A 21,085-nucleotide genomic window follows, 5' to 3' on the forward strand; every position below is an offset into this window, starting at 1 on the left:
TAAAAGACCATTAAGATTTGTTGCTTGTTGGGTAGCAATAGTGTGTACAGCCTACAGAATCATATCTTCATATAAATCTTCGTTTTGTGATATGTTTTAATCATGGTACAAATAGTTTATCTTTGCAACACAACAGTTAGAATATATAAAAATCTTAAATAAAATTAATAAAAGGCCTCTGTTGGTAATGTTATCCATAGGGTTCAACAAAACCATTTCTCAAAATGTCATAACATGAAGTAAGTAGGATTGTCTTTTAAAAGTGAGATGGGTAATAACGTGAGCAGGCTCAGAGGGCTATCAGCCCAGTAAATGAAAGAAAACTGAATTAAGTTGGGAATCATAACATGGACGAGATATATGGTGGAGCTGAAATGGAGAAGAGATGAGAGAGGAATGCAGAGGGATTAGGATGGAAATAGGAATTTAAGAAGGAGGACAGGAGAGGAGAGGAGGGCAGAAGAAAAGCCAGGGAGGAGGGGAGGAAATGAGGAAGCGGGGAAGCGGGAGCAGTGTAGAGGTGGATGGAACTAAGGTTACGTTTATAGTTAGGGTTTGGGTTAAGTTTAAGGTTAAGGTTAGCGTATAAATCTCATGGGAGTTTTGCAAATCGTCCCTCCAGCCCATCCAATCTAGCACCAACTTTCACTGGTTCACTGGTTTTACCAAAGACACTTATTACAGTTACATGAAGTGCTAAATTTCACTGATGTCAAACACTGTTGTCTATCCTTAAACAAAAAGCTTGTTAGCATGTTATTAATATATTATATATTATAAAAGAGAGCAGCTGACTCACTGAGGTCATTTTCAATTTCAAAGAAATCTATGGAGCATAAAATACCATCTAAACCAATTCAAGAGGACACACACCCATACATCTATCACCTGAAATCATACTGTGAAGTGAAGACCTATTTTGAGGCTGAATACATCCTTGATGGAATGATAGCTCATTCACAAAGAGATGCTGTAGGCTGCAGTGTGTGTGTGTGTAACACATAAAGTAATCACTGTCTGACCTTTTTTGTGGATGTTTGTCATGAGGTTTTATCCGCCACAACACAGCAGGCCGGCCTGTGTGCCGCACTAGTGTCAGGAGATGTAGATACACAACATGAATCAAGAAAAGCCTGACCTTAAGGATCGATGTGCCTGGCAAACATTTTGACATTTCATAGATTCGGATATGATAGCCTGCACCGATGTTGAAAATCTGTGTAAACACACAGGCAAAATGAAAGCAGAGGTTGACTCTGTAGTCATCAGAACTGCTAATTGAAGCATTTTTTCAATTCTCTCCTTACCTAAATTGACACATTTCTCCAGCCCAAGTTTCCCATAACAGAAAACACAGCCAAAAGAGCAAACTGCAAAGTCAACTGCTGCTGTCTTTTCATTTGATGTTTAAAAGCACACATCTTCTCTATATCCAGCTGTGTCTACATGGAAACACAAACTGAATTTGATCCATACTTTGCTTATGAAATTCTGTCAAAAAGTCTGTCTAATTCTCAGAAATTTTCAAATCAAAAGTTTTTGATACCAAATCACAGTATGAATTTTTCTTTGGTGTTCCTCAAGGTCTTGATGTTGTAATGTGGTATTTTGGAGGGATTTTTGACCATTTTTTAAAATTCTAGAGTGGTCAACAATGGTTAAATTTTGCACCAAATCTGTGTAACAAATGTCATCAAGCCAAAAATTGCTGCAACAACTTTTGAGACATAATTGAGTATGGGAATGACCATCATATACTTCCATTATAATGTTCTAAGCCCTTATATACAACCAAAACACAATGTTTATTACAGATTCATGGCTAGAAAAACTTGACACACAGTGTTGAATATCTCAAATTAACCTTCGAGTCTCAGCTTTCAGATGGTGTATACTACTTCTATGTGGCATATACTGTTGATCTGCTATCTTAGGGGATCTCCCTAAAGATCCCCTGCCCCCCCCTCCCCAAAAAGACAAAAATGTCTATGGTGGGTTTCTAAGGGTTAAAAAATAAATAATAATAATAATAATAATAAAGTAATTTAATTAATTTAATATGTGTTGGTTATGTTCATATTCAAATGATATTTTGATTTCAGTAAGTTGTTAATAGTGGATCTTAGGTTCTTACATGATGATCATTCCTTTAATAGACAAATATTGTATGGTTATCAAAGTAAACAACTTATTTTTTAGGGCCATAGTCATGTAAGAAAACATGATGCTTTTCACATGATGTCATGATGCAGGGTGCTTTTCATTTAGCAAAATATTACAATCTATTCTGTTCTAAATTGCTGACAACATGTCCTACATCATCTGTGTTGACACTGGAGGTTATGAGTAGGTAAATCACTGACACCAATTCATCATTGGTGGAACTGAAATATTCACTCACTCTTTAATATAATATACTGTAATAGCAGAGTTCATCAAACTGTCACACTTTGTGACATTTGACTGCATTGCATTCAAAAGACAATTTGTTAATTCACCAATCATAATTCAGTGTTTTATGGCTGTATTTACTGCTAATTCAGAGAGCTATGGCAAAGGTATCCAAAATCACATAAAATAATCAAACTGATGTTCAGTGCAATGAACTTTGTTTCTCTGTTATGTATGATAAAATAAAAATTTTAATGACCTGTTAGTTTTAAGTCACAATTTGCCAGGAACACAATTGTGTTAAATGATTACACAATCATATTATCAGGATATAACCTGACTGAAAGTCAATAAATGTCTTTTTCTTGCATTTCTGAACAGTATATTCCTGCCACTAGAAAAATTAGGATCCTTGCTTGGAAAATGTTGTTATATACTGTAAACATACTGTAAAGCATACATGAAAACTGAAACAGTAACTGGCCTCCCACTGCATCATAATATCAAGTTTAACGCCATATAACGGTGGGTTATGTTATGTGAGTTAGCATCACATCACTGAAATGCAGAATTCTCCTGTGTAAAGCCTGAAGCTAGTGTTTTGTGACAGTGTTTGTATGGGAACAGGTAACAAGTGAGGAAGTGTGCACACTTTGGATGTGGGTGGTCTTTATTGAGTCTGTCATTCATAATGTGGCTGCAGACAAGAGTACTGAATAGATATCCATTATCAGGAGTCATCGCAGGACCAACGGGCATCAATGTGGGCTGAATGGAAGGAATACCCTGCTTTACCAACAGAGAAAGAGGGCTGCTGAATTGCTTACAATGATTGCTGACAACAGGAAGTGATGGAAGGTTTGTCAGATTTAGTGATCCACCACCACCCCATGTTTAACATTCTGAGGCTTCACATCTGACAGGTAGGACTGAATTTACCCAAATTGGGTAAATTAATCTCACTTTGTTAACTGTGAATTTCAAAAATTAACAATTGTTTTATTATTCCATCTCAATGTTGATCTCTTATGAGCTTAAATTACAAAGCAAGGGGATTTACTAGAGAAGAGACTCAAATCCCACATACATTTGTGTGCCTATTTTTCTATAAAAAAGATGTACTGTACAACTTGTACTGTTTCTTGTTTAATGTTTTTGGTCTGTCTCACTGAGTATTCTTATCTACTTCTGTTTTTGTCCTTTAGTCCTCTTGTCTCTGCGGGTCTCTTAGTGTTTATCCCAAATTATCCCTCAATTATCATTAAATAGAAAATGCCTCAGCTCTAAATCAGCCAATGATAGTGTTTTCTGGCTACATTTTCATCAAATGTGCTTGGATGGGTTTTCTGGGTCTCGTGGCTTTTTGTCCATCTATCCACACTCTCAAGTCATTCAGATATCCCTATTTCTGATGCCATATCTGTCACTTCAAAAGCTTTCGATTTCTTTAGGTAAGATTTAACATCAATTTGTTGCCATTTGTTGAAGATTTTTTCCCACTACTGTGTCTCAAGCCACATGTGTGCACCAAACTTTGGCCACTCACAGTCACCTTGACCATATGAGTAGTTGTCATTACAGTTATTGTGGATTGACCTTGAAGACTACACATTAATAAGAGAAAGCCTGAATAAGAAACGGTAACAAAAAATATCCTATTTTTTGCATTATGGGAAATGTAGGATATAGGGTCTTTAGGGCTGAAATACTGTGGACTGAAAATCAAAATATCTGCTGCACAGATTTTGACTACTCTTCTTGAGAATCATCCACCTTAATGGAACTCTTAAACCAATGTAGTACTGCATTAGACCATACTTTTTGGAAGCTCATGTAGCCTTTTTATGAAGCTTTGTTTCTTGCAAAAGTAGTCCATTTGCTTCCGGATACTTATGATGGAGGAATATCCTACCGACAACTGTTTCACAGGGCCATTCACCCTTCTAGGAGACCTCATGCTGACTTAATGTTTCTGATACAGATGGTGTGAAAAGTAGGCAATGGGCTTTCTAAAGATGATCTGCTGTTACAGTAAAAGCACAATAAAAACTCTGGGTATTTCATATTATAGCAGATGCAGATTCTTATATGTCCAACTCTGCTGTTCGCCAAGTCGCCAAAAAGAAATACTCTCCTTACTTTGCAGAATATCAACACCTCCGTTATGTCCTCTGACCTATTTTCTCCATCAGCTTTTTGTTTTCCCTCTGCCCGACCATACAGGTGTCCTCTAAATGCAGAATCCTTTCTGTCTGGTATGCTTATCTTGTGAGTCATGGGAAAATTTAAGTCTGTCTAATGCAGCTGACTCAGATGCTATCCAATCTTTTTGCTCAGAACCTGGACTGTATAAGGGCAGGAAAGAGGATTGCCCACAGTTTCTCAGGTCAGTCAGCAGCTCTTGGCTAGCATCATTAGCTACTGATGTCTTTTGCTTTCTTTGCTAGTCAAGTTAGTTTTTTGTTATTTTATGTCAACTCATTAGCCTGATGCTGCATTTACCAATCACTTTACAAAATTCCTATTTACTAATAGTCGCATAAATGAAAAGTTTATCTTTGTAGGAAAAAATGAGGTAGATATACTGCTTGAATGTGTTCCATATACTTCCTCCTTACATTTGTATGTTACATGATCCAGTATTACAATTCTTCTATTCTATTTTCCTTTCTGTTCTTCTGTGTTTCATCCTCATCTTACCCTAATTCTCCATCTTGGTTAAAAAGTAGAGAAATGTGTATTGTAGCAATGAGTGTATTACACTGCTGCCGTTGCAAGTTGCTCGTTGCCACAGCAACCTATCATCCACTCTACATCCACTCATAATGTAATGGGAAACACAAATCAATGTTGTTGTTTGCTGGACAAAACCCTATTTGCTCTGTTTTCTTTCTTCCAGCAGTATCCAATCTATTTGTTCTTATTACAGTTGGATTCATTTTTGTGCCTCAATACAAATAGCATTGAAATGGTTAATATGTAGTAGAACACCATGCAAACAGCAATGAAACTAAACCAAACTAAGCTGCTGATCTACACCGCAGCACATACACTTTCCTGACTGAGTACATTATTTTCATAATAACTACATTTAAAACAGTCTGTAGGTAAAAAAAAAAAAAAGATTAAATAAAAGTAAAAATAGTAATAATAATAGTAATAATAACAATAATAATAATAGATATTTAATAGACATTTCCTGAACAAAAACCATAATGACTGTGGTAATTGAAGTGAAAATGGTAATGTCAGCTGCAGGTGGCACATTTAAGTACTTTACTTCCTGATTTATTGACGTTTCTATTTTTAAAAATGCAGAAATTATATAGCACTTACTGTACATAGAAAAGCAGAGAGGGGAATTGCCTGTAGGTGTGTGTTTCCTTGTGACCTCAACCTGTCTCTCACCCAGTGCATGCTGGGATAAGCTAGAGCATCCCATGGCCTTATAAGTGGAAAAGACAGACGGATGGATGGACTGTTATAGTACTGTACAATTTTGTGTCTTTTTTTCTTAGAAACTCATGTACATTAGCACAGATCAAATGACCATATGAATTCCTTTCTAGGAAATAACTGGGAAACTAAAGGACCCACAGACTTGTCCAGCCCCAGCAGCCTACAGCACCAGCCTTCAATCCTCCTTTCCTCTCTGCTTGACAAGAGAGAGAATACATGTAGGGTTTGTGTGTGTGTGTGTGTGTGTGTCTGTATATTGTTGTGAGAATTGCATCTTTGCAAGTGTTTGTGTCTGTCTCTGCTCTGTAGAGGATAGCATACTCTTCTCCGAGGAGCTTCCCTGTGTCCACTAGACTAAAATACACACACACACACACACACACACACACACACACACACACACACGCACACACACACACACACACACACACACACACACACACAATGTACTGAATTAGAAAAAGCTGAATGAAACAACAAAACGTGCCAAAAAGATCTTCAACAAACTTTTATTTTGTCTGACTGAGGTGTAAAGTTGTCCGTGAAGAAGTTCAAGAATATAGATATTAATGGAAAATAATATTTTAAATAAATAATCAGCATAATGAAGTCTCACTGCACAACACTTGAGATGATGCCTTTGAACATGAATCCAAGTAATGTCCATTAGAGTTTTACAACCATTAATAGGTAGCCTGATAATTAGACTGAGTTTCCATTGTGTTTCACATCATTCATGTCTGACCTTTTCAATTCAATTCAATTCAATTTTATTTATATAGCATCAAATCACAACAAAAAGTCATCTCAGGGCACTTTTCACATTGAGCAGGTCTAGACCGTACTCTGTAATTTACAGAGACCCAACAATTCCCCCATGAACAAGCACTTGGTGACAGCAGTAAGGAAAAACTCCCCTTTAATGGGAAGAAACCTCCCCAGCTCTTGGTGGGTGGCCATCTGCCTTGACTTTTGTAGATTTCTGTATTTTGTTCTGTTTTGCCTTAAGTAGGGATGTCCCGATCAAGTTTCGTTGGCCCTTATCTCAATCAGTGTCCTTTAACTTTGGTTATCTGCTGATGCCAAGTCCAATGATACACATCTATTGATTAAGAACAGTATGTGGCACATAGAAATAACAGCTACTAAATTTGGCACACTGTATTTTTCATGAACTACTTAATGTAAATACTGAAGATCCCGGTTCAATACTATAAAGTTGATCAGCTTGAATTATAGATATGATATGAATGAATGTTTAACTGGAGAATGTGACACCTGAAATTGTGATGTGATCCACTAGAGAGGAGATGTATCACTCTGTTGGAGTTGTTCGAACTATAAAAACACTTATTGTACTGCAGTGTTACAGAGTAATGCTTCTTCCCTCAAAAATTATCTTTGGCTGAGTACAGACAGACCAGCCGCCTACAGCCAACTTTCATTTTGGCCTGTCATCAAGTTACTCACAGATTTAACTTTAATTAGCTGATATGATCTGCCACAGGCCACATTGTCATTATCACCAGCAAAAGCGGTGATCAGTATTGACAAAGAGAGTCAGAGTTTATCTGTGTATTTTAATCAACCTGGATGTCTTTCAGAGTCACTCTTTCCAGTGCACACAAATAATTTTTCACATTCACATAGCTTACTTTTAACTTGCACTATGAGTGAAATGCTGCACTGTAGGCGGTTGTAAATGAGAGCAGTGCTGCAACATTAGCAGGCTGAGGGGACAAAACACAGAACAGAGTGCAGAAATTAAATGATTAAATGATGATTTTGATCCTCAGGATCAGTTCCAGACATCTCTAGCCCTAACCAATCAGTAGCAAATGATGTTTCTCTCCTGCTGATGTAATTTTCAGTTGACATAGAAGCTGTGTTTACACTTGCTAGGAGCAGTTAACTTAACCAGATTAAGCAGATTGGTTGTGTGTTTCTTCAAACAGCAAACCTCTTTGAAATGCTGAGACAAATCAAAGATATGGACAGTGATCCAGCTGTCTGGAACCAGACTAATTGACTGGTGCACTGTGGTGCTGTTTTTGCACATGTCTACATACAGCATCATCAGGAACTGATGACAACTAATATGTTGTGTAAATGTTTGGAGTCACATTTTGTATACACACAGACACATGTTCATTTTTATAGTTCTGACAGAGCTAGGTTAGCAGTTTTCATCTGTTCCTAGCCTTTGCACTAAGCTAAGCTACACACACCTTGGACCTCTCTCTGTACTGGGCACACAAGACGAAAACTGATCAACCTCCACACCTGACTCAGAGTAAGATGACAATCATAGTTCAAATGATGGTTCATATGACTAATAGCTACTTATTACAATGTGCTTTTATTTGTTTTTCCAACAGGGATATTCCCAGGTTTTGAGGTCTCAGCAATTATGTTGGTGCACACAGTGTTATCATACTGTAACAGCACTGTTTATCAGAGATATGACATAAAATCCAGATTGTAATAAACTGTAGTTTTCTTTTAAGATGAGATGAGACTTCATCTACAAGCACTCTAGGTGGAGTAAGGTTTCTTCAGTCAAGCATATACATGGTTTACTGTATAATGCTGGGCTTCATCAGGGAAGAAATAAGTATAAGTGGAATAAGGTAATGTGTCTACGGTGAACCAGGCATATTGACCAACTTTCAATACTGTAAATAATCTCTTTTCAATGCTATGAGATGTCTAACCAACATAAAGGTTCCCTGGATGTGCTGCATGTTAAATTGGCCTCTGCATTTCCTAGATGCTGAAGACATCTGCCTCTATCTGCCTTATTGTGTCCTCATGCATTCATATTTAATCACAGAGAAATGAAACAGATCAAAAATTTACATCAACTCGAGTTTCACTTGCAACAGGTCCTAATGACGGGAATAGGCTAGAAGAACCATATTCTAGTAGGTTAGCAAAAAGACTTGAATCCAAGCACCGCATACTGTGAGGAAGACTCGCAGGTGCTGCAATGTTACTATGGTTTACTGAGTCAATAATGTCGCAGGGATCATGTAGTCATTCGAGATGAATACATTTTGGACCATTTAATATATGTATTGTTTTTATTCAAAGGGGACAGATTATGCTTTTTGTGGTTTTCTGTTATTTATATCTTGTTATAATGTCGGATGCTAAACATGGTCAGAGTTCCAAAACAAGGTATATACGTATGTAGAAATGCTCAAAAGTCAGGGTTTCAATTTGCTTAGAATGCTTTGTTTGCAACGTTCTTTTATACTTTGCTGATGAGCTGACGTCAGACCATCGTGCATGCCAATGATCAGCCATCTGTTCCATAGCCTTGGTTGCTAAGGTTATTGCTAAGGTTTTTCCATGTGTTGTTCACATTGTCCACGCTCATATTTCAGATTGAACAGATGGATTTGGGAAGCTAACATTTCAAGTAAAGAACAAAGAAAAGTAGTGAAATCCTGCTACTATAGTTTGTTTCATGGTTTGTTGATATAACCTCTCAAGTGGCTGCAAGTCTGCAGAGAGGCAGCTTCTGGAAGCTGGCCAATCAGAACAGAGTGGGCTCATCAGGAGGGGGGCCTTAAAGAGACATGAGCTAAAACAGCCTGTTTCAGACAGAGGCTGAACTGAGGGGCTGCATAAAAGGCCAGTATAAGATAAATGAGGAGTTTTTTGAACTGTTGGGTATATCCAGCAGAATAGAACAGTAAATATAGACCTGGAAATGTGCATAATATGTCCTTTTTAACATATCTCTTCATCTTTTGAGTTTATACTGTCAAGAAACATGCTGTCAAAACACTTACACACATACAAGACATTTATTCCAGTCTATACCTACCCTAACACAGCAACAACAGTCACAACATAGAACAACAATAGGCCTACATACATCTGGACATCATTTCAACAAAGTTCCAGAGCAGCACTCCTTCCCATGCAAAAGTCTCTCCATCCTTTTTATTTTATTGAACTCATATTTATCCGTCACAGCAACACATCCTTACCTGTTTGTTTTTGTTTTAGGTAAGGCTATTTTACGTTATTTTACTTTTAGTAAGTTTAGTATAGTTGTGTGTTAGATAAGTGTTTATTATTGAAATGTTAAAATACATTCTATTACACTATACATGTTTCTTTAGATCAGAAGTGGTGTTTAAGTGTGTATGGTGAGATAAGGCGCTTTTGAAAAGAGTCACGTCTGTTGCTGTGTGTTAAAACTGTGAAACACCCATTTGGCTGCTCACAAAGATTAACGCTGCTGTCCTCAAACTACAGCTCTTTAAGTCAGTAGAAAGTGGTTCAGGACTTATCAACTTCCACATTTCTGCTGGATGGTCTTTTCGTGACATTTGCTTCACTCATTTGCTTCAACTCTTTGCTGATGGAAACTTGCATTTTATTTTTATGACATTTGAAAAGGCTTGACAAAGCTTGAGTTTGGCAGTCAGATTAAAAACACAGACTAAAACACAGAATCAGGAGAGAGAGGTAGAAAGTACAGGGAGGAGGAGGGAAATTATTCAATATAATATACAGTAATTTATATCTGCAACCACTGTAATAACTGTTATAGCAGTGAATCACTTGGTGTGAAAACATGAATCATATATCATTTATGATAGCTGAAAAAACACAAGCAGATCCCAAACAATTCACAGAAACCAGTTATTGATTGTTGACCTCTAGTAACCTGTGTTTCAGTGAGTATGTGTGGCCCACACTCAGTGCTGCAAATAGCAGCTTAAACCAGCTCATAGCTTGAAATATCATGCTATTAGCATCCCAGCAGCCCTGCTTTAAATATCCCTGCCAGAATACTGTAGCTAACAGTACCTTCACAGCTACATGTTGGCAGAACATGCTGTAACACACACACACGCGTACACGCATACCTCCACATGATTCAAGGGCTGTGACACTTTAGTCACAACAAAAACTGGCATGCTTTAAATACCACTGCTAAAAGTCACTGAAACAACGTGAACCAGTAGGAGACCTGATCTCAGATCTCAGTAGTGTGTTCAACTTGGCTATTCGAATCCTGTATATTTGTATATATCCTATATGTGCATATGTATACATATACAGTAGGGTCCAAAAGTCTGAGACCTCTTTTCCATTCATGTGAATGGGAAAGTGGTCTCAGACTTAGAACCCAGGGGTCCTTTGGAGTTCAAGGGATCTCTGAGGGTTCATACTGTACAGGTTTCAAGCACGATAGTATAAAAACAAGATTAAACAAGATTATCGTACTACTAAATTCACTTAATGTAAGTCAATATTGTTATCACAGTTCTTGAAAGCTTTTAAAAGCTTTGGCTCTGCAATTCTGTTATTCAGTTCTTGTGCAGAACCAAACAACAACAACAACAACAACAATAACAAAAACATTGGATCTGGCTTTTTTTATCCTAAAAACTTTTAAAAAACATATTTCTTCTTTTTTTTGTTTTTGTTTTATTTCTTTATCGAATATTATTCAGCCTTTTATAGTGTTTACATATGCTCTATCCCTTCACAGTGTGGTCCTGTACTTTGACCTATGTGACCAGAGACCTGGAGTTATTGGCATAATCATCACTTTACTTCATTAGCATGCTACAGTAAATTCATTTCCCAAAAGAAATTTTCTTAATTCCTCAACTGATTCATTCAATGTACAAGTGAATGAAAGAGCAAATGGCAAAACAGGATATATTTTTTTTTATACACATACATATATCAACCACTGCAGTTTTAAAGATGTGAGGCTGTAACACCAGGGAATGGAGCATCGTTATTATTCAGTAGATGGCAGCTCTCATCACCTCTGCCATTGACACATTTCTTTTATTTTGCTGGTCTTTCAAGAGGTGGAGCAATTGAGGAGAAATCTAAATGACATTCATATAAAATGCTTACACTGACATAAAGTCATCAAGCTTCTAATTCGACTGACACTGTAGCTGCTCTCATCAAAGTCATCCTCCTGGAGCCAGGCATGAGAGAGGAGCTTGCACGAGCATCTGGTGGCTGGACAGCTCAAAGAAGCAACATAGGTCTGTTGTGTTTTCAGATGGGTGCATCTTTGAATGTGCGGAAGGCAGAGGAGAGGACCTCAACGGTGTGGTGTCAACAGTAATGTGGATCTAAAAATGATCATAGATACAAGCAGCCGAAATGTGATTCCTCTGTAGGGTGTCTGGTCTGGGCTTGGAGTAGAGCCGCTGATCTTTCACGTTGAAAGGAGCCAGCTAAGGTAGTTTGGGCATCTCATAATGATGCCTCCTGGATGCCTCCTTTTGGAGGTGTTCCAGGCACATCCAATTGTCAGACACCCAGGGTCAGACCCGGAACACAATGGAGGAATCGTATATCTAATCTGGCATGGGAACACCTTGGGATTCCCCAAGAGGAGCTGGAGGACGTTGCTGGGGAGAAAGACATCTGGGGTAACTTGCTCAGTCTCCTGCCAAACTTGGGTAACTGGACCCAGATAAGCAGCAGAGAATGGATGGATGGATGGACAGATGGATGGATGGATGGATGGATGGATGGATGGATGGCATTATATGACATCACATTCAACATGACATGATATGAAATTATAAATGATATAATGTAATGTCATATGACACAAAGTGATAATATGACAACCTGACAACACAACAATTTGACATAATGTTAACATTCCGACCAGTTTTATTTTTCAACATCAAACTTGGCTGTTACACTGAAAATAAAGGCCATTTTAATTTTGCCACTTTGAATCTGAGATTTTCTTTGATGCATTTTACCCCTCACTAATCCCGACTAACTAAATTATATAACTACTGTATATAATGGATATTTTGACCCCTCCTTCTTGCATTTTGTTATGCCTTGCTCCAACCAAAGCCTCTAATCTGCCAAGTAAAGGTGAAGCTTTCACACTCTTTATCTTTCATATCCTTCCTCTCCTTCCCTGTGCTCTGCCTCTGATGCCATTTCCCCTGGCATCTGGCCAGATGATGGGACATAAAAAACATTTCAGCCCAGTATGTTCTGCTGCTATCCTCACTGACTGTCTGAAGGAGCAGTGACAGTATTTTTGATTCTGGTTTGTATGAAATAGAATGGTGAAAAAGCAACGGTCAAAGAGACTCATGAGCCAGTGTGGTCAGACAACTTTCCAATGATAACAAAATACCAACAGAGGATTCAGCACCCTGGACAGCAGCCATGTGTGAGAATAACACTGAATGAATGTGAGAAAGTGGGAATCACAATGTAGTTATGGTTCACACTACCAATAATACCACAATACCAAAAGTTTCAAACAGCAACAACAGCATTATGTCAAAGATTTCTAAACAAGGTCACAATAATCACAAGAGGAAAAGAAAAACAAAGCATTTCCCTGCAAGCTTTGAAATGGAAATGAGCACTGATGTTAGAGACACGTAGGGAAACCCTTCTCCTTCATATCGGAATCTTCGATATAAGGACTTGCACTATTATAAAAGTAGTTATTATAGGTCAGATTATTATAAAGACATGATGATTCACTAGTGTTACTGTTCAACACTGATGGATTCTGTTTGGTTTACTTATTTCTTACTTACATTGACATCAAATGTTGGTTTTGTCAAGTTTTACATCATTTCTTGAAATGAGTTTGTCTTTTCTGATCTGCTTTTATCAGCTGCTGTACTGACAGAGACAGAGGTGACATGCAACAAGGGCTCTCACTTGGACTCAAACCAGGGACTTTGCGGTTATGTTCACCGCAGAAGAAGAAGCAGCAGATACTGTGACATCAAGGCCTATTAAAAAAAAACAAAACCGGTCAAACTTTATTTCCACATTTTCCACCTCACCTGATTTTTGGCCCTTTTCATTTCTAGCATTTTATGTGCATAAAACATAAAAACAGGAGGACTGAAACAAACATATTATAATGCCAGTAAAAAAAAAAAACAAACAAAACAAAACATTTAAAGCTTGAAAAGTGATGTTTGAGGATTTCTCCCTGGTGGTCTCTCCCCTCTCTCACAGCCTCAGTTCTTTTAGTTTGATTGCATTATGAGCAATGAGTGTATTGGGGGTGCTTTGGTTTATGATTAAATACCTTTAAAACATTCCCATCAGCCTAAGATGTACTTTATGTTTAGTGCTAATTGGCACATATTAGCATGCTACCTTGCTAAACCAAGATGCTGAAAATGGTAAATATTATACTAGCTTCGCATCACCATGAATTGTCACTTTGAACATGTAAGCATGTAGACATTAGCATTTAGCCTAAAGCACAAGCCCATTCTCGTTGTCAGGTCATCAAACACAGAGGCTTTGTCATGCCCCTCGGCATCTCATACCAACGCACAAGGTGCCCTTTAGTGTGTGTATGAGACGCACCACGCTTTCAACTAAAGGTGCGCGCAGACTGGATGCGATGACATATGTCAAGTCAGCGGATTCTATTCATTTTCTAGGGAGAGCAGGAGATGTGGCCGTGCGGTGCATGATGGATACGGCACAGCGAGTTGACGGACCGTTTGCATAAACACGACTCAACCTCAGCGTTATGCAAATGAGTCCGTCCAGTGCAATGCACCAGGCTTACGAAACTCAGATCAAACTGTCCTCTAGGCAGTTCTCATCAAATATGAATCAAGATTCTGTTATTGCATTGATGATTTTTTCCTGCTTGAAATCGGACAAGCCAAAACCAAGCACCGCCCACCTCGCAGTACATCACCCACCATGTCACCCACCAGCCAGAACGTTTAGTGGTGTGGTGCGTACAAATGCATCCTCGCCAAAGGCCGTCTGTGTGCCACTTAACTCCAATGTAAACCCATCTGCGTCATTATTACACACTCAGAGCAACTGCTCCTGCCATCCATTCACTTCAATATTCACCCTCCCGTGACACTATGAGAAGCAGAGTATCAGTCCGGCGGGCAGACCGCAGGACCCGCTGCCCAGAAGTATTTTCCTCGCTGTCACCACGAGTTAGTTGAAAGTCTGGTACGTCTCATACAGACGCTAAAGGGCACCTTGTATGTTGGTATCAGATGACGAGGGACGTGACAAAGCATCAGTATTTAATGCCCTGGAAATGACAACGGGTTGTAAAGCACCACTGTGCCTTATTACTGTCTCCCAGAGCTATTAGCTGTATACTCTTGTTTTCAGTCTAGATTGTTTCTGAGTAGCAAAGCACTGAGAAATTACACTGTTGATAAAAATAAAATGGTTTGACTATGACCTGAACTGCGTTCCATACCCACGACTAGAACATGTTTCTCCAGGCTTCACGAGTGAACGTGCACAGGGCTATGTGGCTTTTTCTTTTATACTTGTACAGCTTTTGAGTATAATGTTGATTTTTTTTTTACCCATCTCCTGGCAGGAGCTGGATCAACCACTCAGTTTGCTTGACACTCAGGTCAGGTGTGCATGGTGGCTCCTCTGTGGTTACCCGTAACACCATTCTCTGTGTAGATCATCCATAAAGACATTTATGCAGAACCACAATCCCCACCTGAGGTCTCCTGATGACACCTGAGCTCACTCCATTTACAGATTAAGACTGTGAGATGTGGATGAAAGTTCTCAAAAGCTAGCAAGTGGACCAAGTGGTTTATTTTTTCACACTAGATATCATGGTGTTTCTCTTGCATTTTTCAGTTTCGTATTTATATATTTATGTGATGACAACCTACATTTTACCACTATGACACGGATAACAAAACTCAACATTGATCTCTATTGCATACCACCAAAATCATGGTGTTTGCTCCCATGTTAACACACTTGTAAGTTTTCCACTAGCTTGTTTCATCTTCTCATGAACTGAACCTGCTCTTTAAACTCTTGATTATATCTGACAAATGCTCTTTACTAACACTCCCTCCTTTTCTCTGCCATGCCCAGAGGTGAGGTGTGGTTAGTGCACTAAATGAGCTGTTTCTTGAACCACCCATGCACGGGTCAAGATATCCAGTAAACATGGCTGGTGTGATTTTGTGCAGCACAACTCTATTCACTTTCCCATCATGCAGGATTTTTAAGACACTGGAAAGTCTACTTTTCTATTTTTCAATGGAACATATAGTTAAATCCACAGAAATTCATTAAAACCATCTTTTGAACAAAGCTCTTTGATTGAAGGCAGACATCGTACAATGATTTAGTAAACCAGCCACCTTTGGTTACTAGACTTACCCAGGTCTGATGGAAGGGACACAAGGAGCATTTTCTAGTAGCTATAGAGAGGACTCTTTACTATGATTGTGCTGGTAACAATGAAGGACAGTGTGAGCATGATGTGTCAGCTCTAGGACTATACTAGAAGACAGGGGTCAACTCACAGTTCCAGGAGCTGCAGATGTTCAAAGACCTGCCAGGAGAATGTGGTCAGCATGGGGTTCTTGGACAGGTTTCTGAGGGAGAGAATAAGAAAGAGACAAATGTCAGAAACTTCACTTCAAAATGATGACAGGGGCTCAGAATTGTTACAGTTACTATGTATTGGTGTGTTTATTATGGTAAGAGTGCAAAAGTCCTGATGTCTCTTCCTGTCTAGTTATTGGTCCACAATGAGTCTTTCTTTCATTAGTCATTCTGAGAGTAGAAAATTGTCTTTGGCCCATCCTGCAGTTCATTAAAACATCAGAACACACGCACAAACCACATGACCCCACACACAAGAACACTGACAGTACGAATACTCCACATAGTAAAATACAATACACAACATTTAAGAAAAGCACCTCAAGATACAAAATAACATTTACTGGTAGAATTTGTACCCTCGATCATTTATAAAATAAAGTTAAAAGTGCATCAATTAAGATTTTTAGACATTTACTAATGATCAAATGAACATCTGATATGAGGTGGTATCACTGAGCAGTACTATCACTCTCAACCATATTGTGCTTCCTGCAGCCCTTCTGTTGTTATTCTGGTCCTTTGTGCCCTGTGTTGTCAATGTACAGTCTGTAACTCATCTAGTTGAGGTTATAAAGTGGTGTGATTCAAACAGCGGCCAGACAGACTATTCAGCCAGTGATGGATGATCCTGCAGCCATTACCAGCCAGACCGAATCTGAAACAGTACAGGTTAAACCGAAAAGATGGCATTCCTTTGCACAAAGAGAGTATGCTGAAGACAGAGCTAAAACAAGGATAAATGCAGGTTTTTGCGTTTGGGAGATGAAGAGCATTAAAAGAGGCCATAAGACTGAAAGTAGATGCCAATGTGGTGTTCTTCCTTCAGGATGCACAAGTATCTAAAGCTAATGTGTTTTGTTTGTGTGGGTACTATTAGCAAGCAAACTTCTCCATTGGCATGAAAAAATTTGTATTAAAACGTATAGTCTTCACTTCTAAAGAAATCTGAATTCTCAGAAAATAGTGTTTCGTGCAGCAGCAGATCGCTGTTTGGACTTGGAGATCGCGACTTCAGATATGAAACAATGCTGGCGTTAGATAAATGTTGCTTGTTTGTAGACATAATAAAATGTTGGGTCATTTGGCTTATTTTGATATTCAAAACATATGCCAGTTTTACTAAAAGCTAATTCTCTGGTGTTTCAAGTTGTGAAGAATCAACCACCAAAAGCACAACTTGAACGTTTGTCGTATATAGTCATCTGCAGTTCGGAGGGCGTAGGCTTAGGAAACAGTATGGGAGAAGTGAGGAGTGGCTTACAGTCTAACTAACCCCCTAGGAAAAAAGTTAGTTATAGTTGCTTTAAACAGTGATCCAATTGTTAGCATTCAGAACACAACACCTGTCATGAAGTTTCCTCTTTTCCAGTCTAGTCCTGACACTCCAGATTTTGGGTGATAACTATAAAGGTTCCCATTCCAGTGACATCACCAACTCACCATGTTGTATATGTCACATCAGGAAGCCTTATAGACAAGAAATTTAAGATTTTGCTGACATTACAAACACATCCACACATACCTGTCCACACACAGACTAAGAGGATTTTACACTGACACACACACACACACACACACACACACACACACACACACACATAGCAGTGTTTGAACTTTTCACAGTCATGACTCATTTCCCTTGTAACCTCTTCTGGGTCGCAATCACACACACAACACAAACACAGGTGTCTGTTTCCACGGCAACAGAAGACCATGAAGAGGTGCTCAGGCTGGTGTGACTGGAGGAACGAGACACTCACTGGAATCCAAATCACCTTATTATTATCAATAATGGGATTATTAAGGCCTCCTGTGAAGGGATGTCACTGTGTATGTGTATGTTAATATGTGTGTGTGTGTGTGTGTGTGTGTGTGTGTGATAAACTGGAATTATGCTTCAACAGTCTGCATGTAGGTGATTGTGATGTTTATTTTATACTTGTATGTAGTACATCTGGGTTTGTTCTCGTCTCTGTTTGGGCCCTGACAGGAATTGAATCAACCAATCGACTTCCCTCAGATTTGGAAGGTATGCGCATCAGCTCCTCAGTGAGCCTCTGCAAGCTACAGTTACCGATAACACCATTCTCTGTGTAGGCTGGAAGATACATTATGCATGTTTTGGGAGAAGAATAACACCAGTTTTAGCATACCTTCGATGTGGTGTCAGTAATACAGCTATTAAAGATTATATCTTGCACTGTTACACCACTGTTGAGCTTCTCATTTCACAAATGATGATTTTTCAATTATTATTCTTTATAAGAACTTTCTTTCTTTGTGAGTCTTTAGATTGAGATTGAGACTCCAGGAAAATATTGAATGAGTTCATGTTGAATCTTAAAGGATAAATCTGCAGATATTTCATTTTTTTCTTCTTGTGAACAAATCTCATGTTTGGATCCAAACCAACAATGTACTGATCTATGAACAAGTATTGTGTGTGTATCCAAAGCCTGATATATCTTATTCCTCTGTGCCGTAGACCTCTGTTGTTGTCCAAAAAATATTAAAAACACATCAGTGAGCCACACTGCTGCACTGGGTGGCAAGTTGCTTCATTACCATGTCCTGCTGCCAGAAATACTCAGTAGAAAAAATGTGGATTCATTCACCACTGAAAATAGTCCCCAACTAATGCACAATTTCCTTCTGTTTGAGTCATGTTTGTTCAAAACTACAGTGACCAGCTGTTTTAGGAAATTACTGAGCCTTTTTAAAAATGAAACTATATATCTGTTAGCTGTTTTTAAATATTTACAAATCAATGGGATTGGAGCTGAGTGCCATAAAGTAGAGAAGTCAGAAAGTATTGAGAGACACATTGTTGGTTTGGGTCTTTTCAGGCAGCCCTGTATCACAGCAGTTAATAAAATAATCACAACATTTCATCTATAGATTCATGTACATGGACACGAATTTTCCATTTTTTTCATAACACTCAGCATGACTTTCAAAGAGCCTATCAATGGTGCAGTTTGGATGATGTCTATACAAGGTGACAAATTTCTATATTCTGAGGTGGCAGGTTGGGTGGATGGCTAGATCCTAACTTGCAAAAGTGGACTTAGTAAATTTTGCTGCAGGAGACTGCTGTTTGCTTCCCACTTCAAACCATGTGTCAGGTGATCATTTTAACCCAAACCATGATCTTTCCCTAACCCTAACCAAGTGGTTTTGTGCCTAAACCTAACCAGACCTTAAACCACAGCATTGTCACACCATAAAACATCATTCTTTTTAAATAAAAACATGGTGCACGCACAAAAGATACTTCCAATTGAAATACATTAGTTTGAAAGTCATGCTGAGTATCACAAAAAAAATGGAAAATTAGTGCCCACGCACACAAATCTTTAGATTAAATTTTGTGCCATGATGCTAGGTTGATGCTGGGATGCTGGGACATGGTATGTGAACAACTGTCTTCAGTGTCACACACTTTGTGCATTCAGCTATCCACCCCAGTCTTTCTTTTCAGCTTTATAACAGTATGCTACTTCCTGTTTTTGCTTTTTTATAGAGGACAGTCATTATTACTGTGGCATGACCACAAGAGGTCACTTGTAATAAAACCATCGGTAGTTTCAAGTGTTGGAACAAACAATGAATGCTTTTGTTTTTCTGGTAGGGTCTCAACTTTATTTTGGATGACTATGTTGCATTTTAAATCGCATTGACATGTGACAAGCACTTAAAACCTGCAAGGAACAAGGGCTATAAACACTTCAATGTTAATCTTTGCTTGAATGTAATCCCCTAAATTAGCAACTTGGAAGATTGCCAGTAACTTTTTAAGGCCCATTATTTTGTGATCATGACTTTTTTATCTCTATTTCATTAGATAATTAAGTTGTGGTCACAAAATAGCAGCTTGGTATCTCGAGAAAATCAGATAATTAAGTTCTGATTTTACAGTAGTTTAACAAACGGAAAAAAATGAAGTCAGCAACCGAGGAGATGTTCAGCTTCTGTAAGTTTGCAATTTGTATTCCATTAATGGTAGTACAGTCACTTGTCAGCATATCAGAAAAGAAAGACAGTGCCAGTTGAGTCAACACATCAGTTTACAAGTGGTGAAAAATCAAATTTAACTGACTAGAAAATCAAAATGATTAAATAAATAATTTCCCACATTACTGAATGGAATTGCTATTAAGAGTTACCACTCAACATTCAGGCTGCAACACAAGCAAAAACATGCACACACACACAATGACACACTCACACAGTCAGAGCACAGTCAGAGTCAAAGCTATATTTTCTCCTCTTCATCAGCGCTTTTGTTTGGTGACACATAATTAGAGCAGTTGATACTGATTGGTGTCCTTTTCAGCGGAGAGGTTAGAGAATAGACTGCAGACAGGCAGGGAGGGACAGAAATAGAAAAATAGAGAGAAAGACAAAAACAGAGGGAGGAGAGGAAGACAAATGAGGAGGAGAAGGTGAGACTGATGGTGAGAATGAGAAAGAGACTCGCGGGAGATCACCAAGAGAGACGTGGTTTCTTTACAGAGTCACCTTCAAACTTGGTCAACAGGAGATGAGCAGATAATAGAAAAACACACACTCTGACAAATCGTCTCACAACATTAGTGCATCATGGGGACAAATGGATGAATGTCCCCTCCGTGTCTGGGGAACGATGCAGCTCTCCAAAATAATTCCTTTGATTGCATCTGACTCAGACACTGTGCAGCAGACCTGAAACACTGCTGTGTCCCAATTCCATATTATATACCAGCACTTGCAGGTAGGAAGTTGGTAAGTACACTTAGGGAAGGACTGTACAATTCTGAGGTACTTATACTGTACT

At 38.6% G+C, this 21,085-nt stretch overlaps 1 protein-coding gene across 3 annotated transcripts in view; it reads right to left on the bottom strand.

Moving 5' to 3' along the window:
* ntrk3a (neurotrophic tyrosine kinase, receptor, type 3a) overlaps positions 1 to 21,085 on the bottom strand; it is a 225,208-nt gene that overhangs the window by 165,655 nt on the left and 38,468 nt on the right. For all 3 annotated transcript variants that reach the window (XM_067588663.1, XM_067588665.1, XM_067588664.1), the window contains exon 3: positions 16,185 to 16,256. In XM_067588663.1, the coding sequence (XP_067444764.1) occupies positions 16,185 to 16,256 (72 nt within the window). The remainder of the gene's footprint in view (positions 1 to 16,184; positions 16,257 to 21,085) is intronic.

Source organism: Thunnus thynnus, chromosome 5, assembly GCF_963924715.1.
Source record: "Thunnus thynnus chromosome 5, fThuThy2.1, whole genome shotgun sequence".
NCBI lineage: Eukaryota > Metazoa > Chordata > Actinopteri > Scombriformes > Scombridae > Thunnus > Thunnus thynnus.